The sequence below is a fragment of the Felis catus genome, chromosome B4, assembly GCF_018350175.1.
Source record: "Felis catus isolate Fca126 chromosome B4, F.catus_Fca126_mat1.0, whole genome shotgun sequence".
Classification (NCBI taxonomy): domain Eukaryota; kingdom Metazoa; phylum Chordata; class Mammalia; order Carnivora; family Felidae; genus Felis; species Felis catus.
Genome location: NC_058374.1, coordinates 62,338,250 through 62,353,362, shown reverse-complemented (window position 1 = coordinate 62,353,362; position 15,113 = coordinate 62,338,250). Strand labels below are relative to the sequence as shown.

Genomic DNA, 15,113 nt, shown 5'->3' with positions numbered 1-15,113 from the left:
AGTGTAGAGTTAATAAAAATGAGGGGCAGCATGAAAATCTTAATCACAGCACGGTCCTTCCATACAAGACACTCAATCATCTAAATGAATGCTGTCTAAAACTCTGTGATTATAGAAATGTTCTATACCTGTACAGTAAAGCAGCCAGCAGCACACGTAGCTATTGAGCACTGAAATATGGCTACTATGACTGAAAACTGAATTTTAAAGTTCATTATTGTAATTAATTTGAATTTAAATAGCCACATACTCTAAGTCAAAACAAAAAACAAAACAAAAAAATTAATATAATCTGGAAGGGGTTTTTTTTTGTGCAAAAGGAGTCTATTCACATATTTTAAAAATGTAATCTTAAGGTTTGTCTTTCTTTTGAATTTTTAGTTTCAAAATGAATATGAGCAATAATACCTTATATGTCAGTCAGTAATAAGGATTGGGCTGTCCCTTCCCTGCACACAGCCTTCTTGACAGCCAATCAGCAAGAGCATCCTCATATTCTGAGGCAAGAATTCATGATTTTTGTAGTGGAAACTTTTCAGTTTTTGAATGCCCAGAAATAAAATAAAGCACATCATTTTTCTCCCCATGGAAAATCTTTTTGTAGGTATCAAATTCCACATAGCCAAGAAAATGGGTCTTTGCATAACTAAAGCCTGTTTTCTTTAACATTTATTTAGTTTTGAGACAGAGATTTATAGAGTGTGAGCAAGGGAGGGGCAGAGACAGAGAGAGACACACAGTCTGAAGCAAGCTCCAGGCTCTGAGCTGTTAGCACAGAGCCCGACATGAGGCTTGAACTCACAAACTGCAAGATCATGCCCTGAGCCAGAGTTGGACATTTACCCAATTGAGCCACCCAGGCACCCCTCCAAAGGCTTGTTTTCAATAAGTGATGGAATCTGTTCTTTTTAGCAATTAACATTTCTGTTATAAATGATAATATAGAAGTAAGGTGCCTTAAAAAATAATCATAGTGTATAAGCTTCTCCAAATTCTTTAGATGTCCAAGGAATTCAATAAATAAAAGTACTAAAAAAAGAAAAGAAGCCCCACAAAATGGTCATGCAGACATGGTGTTTTACCACAGATATTAAGTTGATCAGCCATTTAATGTGCAACAGATTTCTTTCCTTCCATAATTCATTTAGGTAAAATTTATGGAGAAAAGAAATCTATACAATAAACCCTAATTAGCATAACAGTAAAAAGTGAGGCCACAGGGGATAGTGGTTAAAACTATACCATACCTAATGATGTCAGACTTGGATTTGAATCCAGAAAGACTTGAGTAGGGGAGAGAGATAGAGTGAGGTGGATAGACAGACCACTCTCGGGTGAGCAAGGTATTATTACCCTACTTACAAATAAGGAAACCAAGGCTCATAGATACAAGTATATATCTTGCCCACCGTCACATAGCTATTAATTGCTAGTGCTGAGGTTCAAACCCAGGTGAGTCTGCCTTGTGAAGCCTATGCTTTTCAAGCACTATCTGATGATAATAGACAGTTCCCAGGTGATATTGATCCTGCTGGTCTGGAAACCACATTTTGAGAACCACTATACATAAAGGTCAATAGCAGGCAATAAATAGCCCAATAGTGGGAACAAGTGTGGAGATTTGCAAGTCAGTTTCACAGATAAGTTATGTATAGTACAATCAAGATCTCCAGGACAAAAGTAATATCGTTGTGTGATTGAAAAGAACAGTAGGTAAAGACAGTGCTGACCACAAGACTCTGCCACAATATTTATCTAGAGATCTATTCGCCGGCTACAAAGCTAAAAAGGCATGTCTGCTATGTGAGAAAAACAAACTCCATTAGGGATATATAAGTGAACACAGCTGTCTGAAGAGGGATCTAGATTTCAGCTTTATGCCACCTTATCATTTTGGTCTTGAGACCCACTAGCTACAAAGCAGGCAGTGTTGGGCAGAGGCAAGTGTGTTGCCTCAGGGGCCAGACTGAGATCTAGAGTCTGACTCTCATTTACCACCGGAGTGACCTCTGGTAAGTTAACACTCCAGGCCTGTGTTCCCATCCATAAAATCTGGAAAATGAAAATTGAGGATATGAATCATTCTTTTTTCATCAGGCTGTTGCAAAAATCAATGAGGTAAGGCACAAAAAAGCCTTTGAATGGTGCCTGCCATGTACTAGGTGCATAAGTACTTAATACTAAGTACATAAGTACTAACTACATAACTGTCAGCTACTATTATTTGTCCCACTGCTGAGTCAAGCCATGAGAAACAGGAGAGGCTTTCCTGATTCTCTTGATGATCATTTGTACCAAAATCTCATCCAGGTACCTGCAGGTAAATGTAAATCCTGCAGGTAAATGTGATCATCGGGGTTCCTGAGTGCTGTGCTAACAGATACTGCCTCCGTTAGATGGGAGCATTCCTACACATGGGAAAGGAGGCTTTTTATAAAAGAAAACAGAAAAAACAACAAGAAAAACACCTTATTTAAATTTTCCTTTTGCCAACCCTAAATGACCCTGTATATTTCAAAGGGGCCTCTGAACCAGACACATGCCTTTTTTTTTTTTTTTTTTTTTTAAGTTCCTGTGGCAATCCTGGGAAGTCCTTGTCTCTGTTCCTATGTTGAACACTGCAAACCGGAGCTTACGAGGTAAAGTGACAATAAACTGACAAGCCAGAATTTGAGCTAAGATATGCTTGAGACCAAAGCCAATACTACCCTCAGATTTATAAAACATGGGAGGATATATATAATCTTTTATTTAAGGAGTGAGGGGGTCTGATACACAAATGCTCATTTATGTATGTAGTATTTCATGTTCCATGTTTTCCCCTTAGAAGAACCGATGGAATAATACAAATACCAAGTTACCATAGATAAGTATTTAACACCTAAACCTTGTGGAGTGTGGACAACTGCCAAGTATTATCGCATGGCTACTTACTAATCATACCTGTTCAGAATAGAATAGAATATCCAAAACTTGGGGGGGGGGGAACTACCTTGAATTTAGAAGTAGGAAAGGGTTCTGTTGAACTTTGACAGATTTTGAGGTTGGAGAGTTCACTCTGGGGATTTTAGCATTTTTGATTCTTACTCAGTAATTTCCAGAACATAGAGTATCTGCTCACCTGCCCTGGACAGAGCCTATGCCCTCTTTCTTCTCCTACAGGAAAACACCACAGATTTCTATGAGCACCTGATTGCCATCTTGTCTCCTCTCCTCTACCTGCCCAGGCATCCTGGCCCCCCCACTTGCAATCTGGGGCTGTCAGGGAATATTGTAGTGAGTCATCTTGCCCCAAGGCTCTTCCCCTAAGGCATACCTTACTATTTAGGATCTGGAAAACCCTCTGCTGCGTAGTCTGGCCAGCCTTGGTCCTCACAAGGATGTAAATGACTTTCAGGTCTGGGCTGGTGCGAAACAGCTTCTCCATCAACACTTTGCCCATGAAGCCTGTGGCCCCAGTGATGAGAATGGACTTGCCACCATAGAAAGCTGCAATCATGGACATGATTCTTCTCTTTGTCTTTTATAGCTCCGGAAAGAGGTTCCTGAAAAGGAAGAGAAATAACAAAATGTTATATTCTCAGAAGCTCAAAAATGCAGTCATTTAAAATGTTTCTGATGCTTCCAGGAGTTTTGAATGTAGAAAAAGGCCCAAGTGAGGACATCATGGTTTATTGGCAAATGATTCATTATCAATTGAGATTTATTGAGATCACTTTATTAAATGCCAGACTTTATGCCAGGAATTGTGGGCAAAAAATGAGTGAGACATGGTTCTTGCCCTCAATAAATTGCTATTATTCAAATGGAGGCCAACACCTAAATACATCATTAAATATTAAAAATGAGTGCTAAAACAAAGGGGGTCACAGAGGCGGGGTGTACAGCAGGATCTGGAAATTGCAGAAAGGCCTGCCTGAATAGGTGGTGATGCATGAGGTAAAACTGGAAGGCAGAGAAGGGCTGGGGTAAAGGTGTCCCAGTCCAAAAAGCAAAAGCAAAGGTACAAGCTATAGATTGTGCTATATGGAGGAAATAAAAGGAGTTCAGGGTTATGAGAATGTAAATGATAAGGCTAGTAGTGGCCCCAGAGCCTGTGAAAATTAAGCTGAGAACAGCCATCACATTTTTTGAAACTTATGATGGAATTACCATTACAGTGGCAGTTTTATTTACAGAAAATATTGGAACAAATAGCTTTTGGTCTCACTTGAACTAACAGGCCTTTGCCTACCTAGCCATTTCTGAATAAATATGCTTTTCTCTTCCTTGAGCTAAAAAGGGGCCCCGTGCCTCCCTTTCCCTGTATGGTGGCTATTCTTAGGGTTGAAACGTGGCAAGAGACAAAGGGCAGAGAAGCTCGAACAAGTGAAGCCACAGACCAGGGACTTTGTTAACCCTGAAGTGGCTCCAGGTGATCTATCGTCCGTTTCCGGCCATTGCCAGGAACACAGAGAAGGAGCAAATCTGGTAGGGGGAAGCCACGTGCGGCATTTGGATCCTGGGCCTCCTGGAAAAGGCACCATATACTGTAGGCATGCAACGTGAAGTGTTTCGTCTTTAAGCCTGGGTTCAAAAGTGTCCATTGGGAGCAGCGGTGGAGAGCTTTGAATGAAACAGTGCTGTGGTGTGGGTGCAGACTTCCTTTCTGTCACTGTCACTGACGGCCATCTGTAGCCACTCCCCGGCAATCTGCTGGATGGGGTTGGGTTGATCTTGCAAAACACAAGCCCAGGGACTGGCCCTAACATCAGAGCTCATGAAGAAGACAAAAACAGGCAGAAGAGTCAGCACCCTGCCTTGTCAAGTCCAGTCAGGATTACTCTGCCAGTAACTCCTCAACGAACTCCTTAACTTCTCATAGTCATAACTTACAAATTGTAATTATAGACATAGTTTATACTGTAAGGAATTTGAGGCTGTTCTTGGGCAGAGCTCTTTGCCTTTGGAGGATTCGTTCACTCATGAATTCACTCAACAAGTAATTTTGAGGACCTATCATGTTGGCATCTGTGCAAAGCTCCAAAGATTAACAGATGAATAAGGCAAACAGACCCTTGCATTCCCTTTAGCAGAAGAGGCCAACAACACAAAAGTAAGTAAATATGCAAACAAGATAATTATAGACTGTTAAAAATGCAAATAAAATAGGGATCAGTGACAGAAATCACACCCAATCATCAACACTATTCACTTTAGGAAATCTGGATTTCAAATGATGTTAGCTATATCCCCTGAGTCCCTATTTAAACCCCTCTTATTGAAGGCTGATGTGAAAAATACTATTTTGAAGAACACATTTGGACTTGGTGTAAAATAGCAATCATAATTTTGGTCATGTTCAATAATGTTATTCATGCTGCAATGTATCCAATGATTTTCTCAAGATTTTATCACTTGGGAAAAGTATTGATGAGTTTTGTCTTGCCTGCCTTGAAACTCAGGAAAGTGCTGTCACCACGTCCGGAAGGCAGTATGACATCCTAGTTTAGTGCACAGCTTCTAAGCAAGACCATCTGAAATCAAATCCCAGTTCTACCACTTATTAGCTCTGTGACCTCAGGCAAATTATGAATTTCTCTATGCTATAGTTTGCTCATCAGTAAATGGAGATAACAAAAGCATCCACTTAATAATGCTGTGGTAAGAATTATATGAGTGAATACATTAAAACTGTTCGCAATCAGGGGCGCCTGGGTGGCTCAGTCAGTAAAGTGTCTGACTTCAGCTCAGGTCATGATCTCTCATTCGTGAGTTTGAGCCTCACATTGGGCTCTGTGCTGACAGCTCAGAGCCTGGAGCCTGCTTCAGATTCTGTGAATCCCCCTCTCTCTGCTCCTCCCTAATTTGCACTTTGCCCCCCTCTCTCTCTCAAAAATAAAGATAAACATTAAAAATTTGTTTTTAACTCTCAGCAATCAAAACAGTATTCTACTGGCACAAAGTAGACACCTAGATCAGAATAGACAGCCCAGAAATAAATCCACATTTATATGGGCAATTAATCTTTGACAAAGAAGACAAGAATATACAATGGAGAAAAGACAGTCTCTTCAGCAAATGGTGCTGGGTAAACGGGACAGCCACATGCACAAGAATGAAACTGGACCTCTTTCTTATTCCATTCACAAAAATAAACTCAAAATTCATTAAAGACCTAAATGTGACACCTTGAGCCATAAGCTAGAAGAAAACATGGGTGGTAATTTCTTTGGCATTGGCCATAGAAACATTTTTCTTGATATGTTTCCTCAGGCAAGGGAAACAAAAGTAAAAATAAACTATTGGGACTATACCAAAATAAAAAAGCTTTTGCACAGCAAAGGAAACTATCAAAAGATATTTAATTGGAGGCAACCTACTTAATTGGAGAAGATATTTGCAAATGATATAGCCAATAAGGGCTTACTATCTAAAGTATATAGAGAACCCATACAAGTATACATCAAAACATCCCAAATAATCTGATTAAAAATGGGCCGAGAACCCAAACAGACCTTTTCCCAAAGAAGACATTCACATGGCCGACAGACACATGAAGGGATGCTCAACATCACTCATCCTCAGGGAAATACAAATCAAGACCACAGTGAGATAGCACCTTACACTTGTCAGAATGGGTAGAATCAAAAAGATAAGAAATAACAAGTGTTGTGAGGATGTGGAGAAAATGGACTCCTTGTGCACTCTTGGTGGAAATGTAATTTGGTGCAGTCACTGTGGAAAACAGTATAGGGGCGCCTGGGTGGCGCAGTCGGTTAAGCGTCCGACTTCAGCCAGGTCACGATCTCGCGGTCCGGGAGTTCGAGCCCCGCGTCAGGCTCTGGACTGATGGCTCGGAGCCTGGAGCCTGTTTCCGATTCTGTGTCTCCCTCTCTCTCTGCCCCTCCCCCGTTCATGCTCTCTCTCTCTCTCTCTCTCTCTCTCTCTCTGTCCCAAAAATAAATAAACGTTGAAAAAAAAATTAAAAAAAAAACAGTATAAAGATTTCTCAAAACATTAAAAATAAAATTACTATATGATCCAGTAATTCCACTATTAGGTATTTACCCAAAGAAAACAAAAACACCAATTTGAAGAGATACGTGCCTCCCTAGATTTACTGAAGCCTTACTTGGCATTACAATAGCCAAGGTACGGAAGTAACGTAAGTGTCCATCAACAGATGAATGAACACAGAAGAGGTGGTATAGACACACAATGGAATATTACTCAGCCATAAAAAGAATGAAATGTTGCCATTTGCAACAACATGGATGGACCTAGAGGATATAATGCTAAGTGAAATAAGTCAGACAGTGAAAAACAAATAGCGTGTGATCTCACTAATGTATGGAATTTAAGAAACAAAGCAAACAAAGAAGGAAAAAAAGACAAGCAAAAAACCAGCCTCTTAAATACAGAGAACAAACTGATGTTTGCCGGAGGGTGGGTGGGTGGGAAGAAGGATGAAATAAACAAAGGGGATTAAGAGTACACTTATCATGATGAGCACTAAGCCATGTACAGAATTGGTGAACTATTTATTATATTGTATATCTGAAATGAATATAACATTGTATGTTAATAATGTCAATAAAAAAAGAAAGCTCTTAGTTTCCTATAGTATATACTAAGTATTAGCTATTAATACAGTCACTGTATTATATGTTTTTCCTCTTAATAACTTCTGGTTTTTCCCTTTGACATTTATTTTAAGTACTCTGTATTATGCATTTAAATATCCTCTTTTGGAAATAAGAGGTGATTTACAACTCAATCAACCATCCAGCCAAGTAAACTGTTTTCCCCAAATGCAACTCTACTTGATGATGACCCTTGCCAATTCCTTTTTATATAAAAATGTTTTGGCATCATACCCCTTTAGTATATTAGGCATAAATGAGCTTGGTTGGCAGGGAAATACAGAAGAGAAACTGAGTTTGGATAGGGTTACTTTCCATGCAAATATACTGTTAAGATATAAAAAAACATGTTTTTAATGTTTATTTATTTTTAAGAAAGAGAGAGAGATAGAGCTTGAGCAGGGGAGGGGCGGAGAGAGGGAGACACAGAATCTGAAGCAGGCTCCAGGCTCTGAGCTGTCAGTACAGTGCCCCATGTGGGGCTCAAACTCATGAACCAAGAAATCACGACCTGAGCCAAAGTCAGACACTTAACCGACTGAGCCACGCAGGTGCCCCATTACTGTTCACATATTTTGATCCCAGACACAGTTTTGTAGCATGTGATAAAAAATTTCAGGAAGCAGGTAATATACTTCTAATGAGCCCATTTCTTATAGAACAAAGGAAGGGTTGATGTGTCCCCAAAGAACAGAATTTGCCTGTTCTGTCTGGAGTCCAACTACTTCTCAAATACAACCCAAACCATGGCAGAGAACACTGAGTTCTCCGACAGGAAAACAAAACATAAAACAGTATTTCCTGGCACTCATTACCCAATTGTCAAGAGCAGGTGGCAGAGGAGTGTGGCCAAGACTCTGATCAAGACAAGCGATTCTGAAAAATGTCAGGGAATTCCTCATCCTCCGATCAAAGCTGTAACAGAGATGTTTCCTCTACTTGTTGCTTCCACTCTCAATATATGGCTTAACACTGGCCCCAGAAACTCCTATATGACATTTGGCTCCCTGAATTCTATTCTGGGTATTAAACTTGCAAGGTCCAGGGACTGTTAACCCTGAATATAATGCATTAAAATAATTAAATTCTTTTAAAAATTAAAATAACCTTACACTCAGTAATGGACGATATGCAACTCTTCAAGGAGTAATACGTTTAGGACAGCTGACCAGGTCATGGTTTGCCTTTCATATCTTCTGATTGCCAGTGCAGAGAGCAAAGGACAATTTCTTGTCCCTCATGCTCATGATATGGCTTGTGGGAAGCCTAAGCCACTTTGACAACTTTCAGAATCATCCTGTATAATGTAGGATGTATGACGCTTGAATGATAAATGAGGGGGCCTATGAAAATCAGCCAGTGCATGTTTGTTGAACACGTACTACGTGCCTGATACTAGGTAGGCACTGGGAATAGCAGTGAATAGGCTGTAGGCAGCTTAGATTCTTCCTTTCTATTCTGGAGCTTTCTCCTTAAGATCATTTCCCATGGTCATGAGTAGAAATAGCTAGTTTTTACTATCCTTTTGGTAGTAAAATGAGGCTGTTCTCATTTCTAGAGAACAGATGTGAAAATCCTGAATCATAATTGTTGTGCCAAGTTACATACATTTTTGCTGGTTTCAGCATATGGGAATTATTCTTTGAATGGTTCTTCTGGAAAATAAAAAAATTAAGATTCAGAAATGTAAGGGAGACAAGCTTGCCCAAATTTCTTGATAGTCCTTCAGAAAAAAACATTAAAAAAAAACCCAACAAGTTTCTTTGCCTCTCAGGAATCTCACATAACCAAGGTTTCTTAGTCTTGGCACTATAAACATTTAGAGATGAATAAATGTTTGGGGGAGGGGGCTGTCCGGTACAACGTAAAGTCTTTACTTGCATCCTTGGCCTCTACTCACTAGATGGTAATAACATCGCTCTTCCTCAGCCAGGTATGTCTAGACTTCGCTAAATGTGCTCTGGGGAAAAATTGCCTCTTCTTCAGAGAATCATTGTTCTTGGACCTTCTTCAATTCTCATTTTATAATATGCAGCACATCATACTAAAAAATCAAGATTCAAGGCTTAAATTTCTGCTTGTGAAGCTAAGCACAAATAAGATCCACTGCTACCCCTACTTTACCTATATTAAATCCTTCATGGCTAAGTATATTTACCCAAGCAAATTACACGCATGGCAAATTCTGATAGTACTCAAAGTGAAGATGAAGGAAGATTTCTTCAGAGAAAGATTACCCCCTTTTTATGTAACCAAATTTCTTCTGGTCTCTGTGCTTTAAGTTAGACTATGAACCCCACATTTCATATAGATTGAGCCTCTCCATTTTATCCATCTAAACTGATTATGGGCAAACTTTGGAAAGAATAGCAATTGGGCCAACAGGAGATCAGCCAAGGAAAACCATTTAGTATTGGTTACTGTATATTAATAATTCTATAAATAATTGAGCCGATCTCATCTATAGATAATTCTGTTACCCTTTGTGAAAATTCAGACATGATGTGTATTAAGATATATCTCATACAGGCAAATGGAGTGTCAGTTGGCAATGAGCCTGGTAATATGGGCTGATCTATTGAAGAAAATTGATGCTATTTTGTAAAACTCAGTAAATGAAAGTTGTTCTGCTTCATCAAAACTGAACAGTTGAAATTCTTTCAATAAATGTGTTGAATTAATCACATAAATGCATTTACAAAATATTATTCAATGAAAAAAAGGAGACGACAAACTTGTGAAGCATCATTAATGTCCATTACAAACCCCTGTGGGAAAGAATGGGGGTGTGTGTGTGCGAAATCAATGACAGTAGCTGTATAATAGTGTGATAGGATTAAAGGGAAAGAGTCTCTTTTCATGTCTGTAATTTCTTTCCATGATTTTAAATGGTAATTTAATAATATATACTTTGAAAAAGTTCCCAGAAAGTCAGGGCAGCTGGTATTTTTATAGGCTCTTTTGCTGTGGGCACTAAAGGTACAAAGAAATTTGCAAAACAAGCGTCCTTAGTTTATTTATTTTATTTTTCTTTTTTTTAGAGAGAGAGAGATACAGAGTACAATCTGGGGAGAGGGGCAGAGGAAGAGAGAGAGTATTAAGCAGGCTCCAAGCTCAGCACAGAGCCCCTTGAGGGACTCAATCCCATGACCCTGGGGTCTTGACCTATGCCAAAATCAAGAGTCAGATGCTCAACTGACTGAGCTACCCAGGTGCCCCCAAACCTCATTTGTTTAAAATGTGTTTAAATATTTTTAAAAATGTAGCTAAAATTACATTAAACACTATTTATGGCCTGAATTATGTCCTCTCCAAATGCATAAGTTCAAAGTCTACCTACTGTGATGGCATTTGGATATAAGTCTACCTACTGTGATGGCATTTGGATATAAGATGTTTGGGCTACATGGGATCATCAGGGTGGGGCCCTAATTCGACAGGACTGGCATCCTAATAAGAAGAGGAAGAGACACCAAAGAACAGTCTCTCCTTAAACATTAGGCACCAAAGAAAGGCCATGTAAGTAGGTACAGAGAAGGGAGTTGTCTACAAGCCAAGAAGAGAGCTCCCACCAGAAACTGAATTTGCCTGCACCACAATTATGGACTTACAGCCTCCAAAACTATAAGAAATAAATGTCTGTTAAAGCCACCCAGTTTGTGGTATTTTATTATAGTAGCTCGAGCAGCCTAATGTGTACACAAACACACATGAACAGAGAGATGAACATTTTTGGATAAGTAAAATAACTTGACAATAATTCCTATCAACCTTACTCCAATTATGGAGTAGACCTTTTTAGTGAAGCAAATGTGTCTGTCTCATTTTCCCATCTTTGGGGATAGAGGTAGGCTATTGATTTGTGGCATTTACATGTTTGTGAAAATATGGACAGGACTTTTACAATAAACTATAGAGACGTCATTAATCCAAGCCTTAAGAGTCTGTATATAAGTCACATATCTGCTTTCAAGTACTTAGTAGGAAAAAAAGAGTTTTCATCAGAATTCTTTCTTTTTTATTTATCTTTAGTTTCCACAATTCCGCAATAAACTTAGATACTTTTCACTGTGGGCTTGTTATATAAAGTCTTTCTGCGAGAACTTTTAAGTTCTTGATGGGGACATACTAACCCCCAGGGGTATTGTGGGCAACTGTTGGGGGCACAGCCTCACTAATCACATTAGCAATGAGCCATAGTCAGGAAAAACCAATTTGGAAAGAGTTCTGAAGGGGGAAGGACAGTCCAGGCTGGCTTTAGAAACACAAAATTTACTAATCACCTTAACACATTCTTCTTAGTTTCCTTGTGCTTAGCTCATTAGTAAGTGTTCCAAAAAGCCCTCCAAACTTAACAAAGATGAAAAAGGAAAAATATGACCTAAACTCATTATTTCATCATAATTGATTAAATAGGTGTGTAGACTGCCTACAATATGGGACCTACTGGGTTAGCTGTGAATAATTAAAATGTAAACATTCTTCCTAAATGGTAAAGCATTATAAAAATGCATAGTACCATTATTATTGCTTATAGGTAAGTCAAACAATAGGCAACATGTGAATATTCTAAAATGGTATCAAGAGTCACAATCAAATGGAAATCTTGATGCTTCCTATTTTGTCTTGATTAATTATAAATTGGTGGGGTTGTAAATAAAAGAATAGTTGATCTATTAACACAATGACCAAAGGAACCCAACTGAATGGATAGTAAGCTAACCTACTTTTTCATGCTCTGCTTAGAACTAAAGACTATTTTTTTTTAAGATGGCATGACATAGATTATCTATCTATCCATCCATCAACAGACAGAGGAAGAGAAAAATAGAGATAGAGAGGGAGGAGAGAAATAAGTGGGAGGGGAGAGAGAGAGAGAGAGAGAGAGAGAGAGGGAGGGAGGGAGATGGGGAGAAAAATGTGTGTGGGAGTGGGGAGGGAATTTTAAGAAACTGTCTCATGAGATTATGGAAGCTTGGTAAATCCAAAATCTGCAGGCTGGAGACTCAAGGAAGAGTTGCAGTTTAAGACCAAAGGTAGAATTCTTTCTTGGGGGAAGTCGGTCTTTGTTCAATTGAGTCCTTCAAGTAATTGCATGAGGCTCACTCACACTATGGAGGGTAATCTGCTTTACCCAAAGTCCATTGGTTTACATGCTAATCTCATTCAAATACGCCTTCATAGAAGTATCTAGAATAATGTTTGACCAATATCTGGGCAATTGGTCTAGCCAGTTGACATATAAAATTAAACATCATAAGTCCACCCTTGTTGACTTGGCACCCACACAAATCTCCTTAAACCATAATTTCCAAAATAATGACAATAGCAAACTCATACTTCTGCCCAACATTATATAACTATCCTGCATACAACTAAAACATAATAACTCTTTCCCCAGAAGAGGATGCAAAGTCTTTGGATAATATTTACTCTTCTTTCTGATATCCTATAACTTAAAATACTATGACATAAAGTTGAAATCAGTTAAATACTAAGATATAAAATTAATATATCTTATTTCACATAAGAGGATTAGATAGTGAGGAAAACATTTGTTTTACACAGACACACAAATGTATTCATAACAAAACAACAAAAATAATCATGACAACTATAGTCATCATTTCTGTAACTAGTCACATGGTATTTGTAACTACATTTCAGTTGGCAGTTCAGTGGGCCAGGATTCTTTACCTGGTGGGCATGACCCAAGCCTTCATTCCTGAAGCGTCTGGGTCATCAGCAGTCCTCTCTGAATTGGGTCATTGTAGTTTTTCACTGACGTTGATCACAGGGCATTATATCCTCCAATCAGTTTTCTAGGTGTGTAGGATGGTTTAGTGTTGGTCTGGCTGTATTTCATGGACGCGAGACACACAAAATCTTCCATGCTGTTCGGCCATCTTGACTCCTCGATCACAGGGCATTATAATGCTAAGAGATGCCCTGAGGGATCGCCTATATTTCAGACACACTCTTCCTTACCTCCAATGTGTTTCCTCTTGGTAGTTAGGATCAATACTCCCCCAGCCAGCACAGAGACTCCCCTCTTTGCTTGTTGATTCAGAGGCATGAGATATTCAAAGTGGCCAGACAGCAGGCTTAACTTTCAGTTCAATTGAATCATTGTTCTGTCTCCTGGTAGGACCTTTCTTCCCTTTGGAACTAAGATTTTTAAGCCAGCAGAACACAGGGTCATGGGGAGAGGGAGAAAATTTTTGATAGTGGGTCATTGGGGTAATAGTGAGTGGTGACACTCTCATTTCTGCCCCTTAACTCATGGACCTGTGAATCTTGGCTATGGGAGAAAATAGCACGATCTATTAGATGATGATTCAGAGCATATACAGCCTTCTGGAGAATTTTGCCCCTGTCCTTCAAGGTACTGCCACATAACTGGCACTATAAATGAGTCTTCTAAAGACCATTACACCATTCTGTCAAGTCAGCTGCTTCGGGATGGTGATGAACATGACAAGACCAGTGAATTCTATGAGCATGAACCTATCGCCACACTTCATTTGCTCTGAATTGAGTTCCTTGATCAGAAGCAATGCTGTATGGAATACCATGATGGTGGGTAGGCATTCTATAAGTCTGTTCATGATAGTTTTGGCAGAAGTATTACATGCAGGGAAGGCAAATCCACATCCTTTATTTCAGCAAGAACAAAACACCGACCCATGATGGAAGTAGTCCGTTGTAATCAATCTGCTTCTAGGTAGCTGGCTTATCACCTGGGGATTCAGTGTTGGTCTCCTTTTCTGGCAAACTGGGCACTCACCAGTGTATTTGTGGATGAGTCAGCCTTGGTGAGCATAAGTCCGTGTTACTGAGCCCACACATAACCTTCATCCCTGCCACTATGACCACTTTGTTTATGAGTCTATTGGGGGATAAAGGGGTAGCTGTGGTCATCCTATCCATTTGATTATTAATATCTTCCTTGGCCAAGGCCACTCTTTGGTAAACATTTATGTGGTGCACAGGTATCTTCACATTTTGGCTCATTCCACATACCTTTTCCCCAGACTTCTTTGTTGTCAATGTTCTTTTGTGTTCTAATCATGTTCTTTTGAGTCCCTGACCATCCAGACAAACCATTGGCCACAGGTCATAAATCAGCATACAGTTATACATCTGGCCATTTCTCCTTCCAAGCAAAGTGAATAACCAGGTTCACTGCTTGACATTCTGTTCACTGAGAGGATTTCCCTTCACCACTATCCTTTGGGGATGTCCCAGAGAGAAGCAATTGTTCACTTTGGGTGGTATCTACATCTCTCTCTTCTTCTGTCAACTGATTATAGGGAATTCCTCACAAGGTCATAGATGCAGGCTGAGAGAAAAAAGGTAGTGTAGCACTAGTGGGGACCATGGGCATTTGGGCCACTTCTTCATGGGTCTACTTGTGTCTTCAGGGCTTTCTTGGGCCTGATCAGATATGTAAAACTTGTATTTGATGATTAAGTGCTGCTGTGCATG

At 39.4% G+C, this 15,113-nt stretch overlaps 1 protein-coding gene across 2 annotated transcripts in view; it reads right to left on the bottom strand.

The window, feature by feature from the left end:
• FAR2 (fatty acyl-CoA reductase 2) overlaps positions 1–15,113 on the bottom strand; it is a 152,586-nt gene that overhangs the window by 44,020 nt on the left and 93,453 nt on the right. For both annotated transcript variants that reach the window (XM_023256890.2, XM_003988531.6), the window contains exon 2: positions 3,317–3,545. In XM_023256890.2, the coding sequence (XP_023112658.1) occupies positions 3,317–3,505 (189 nt within the window). In that variant the 5' untranslated portion in view covers positions 3,506–3,545. The remainder of the gene's footprint in view (positions 1–3,316; positions 3,546–15,113) is intronic.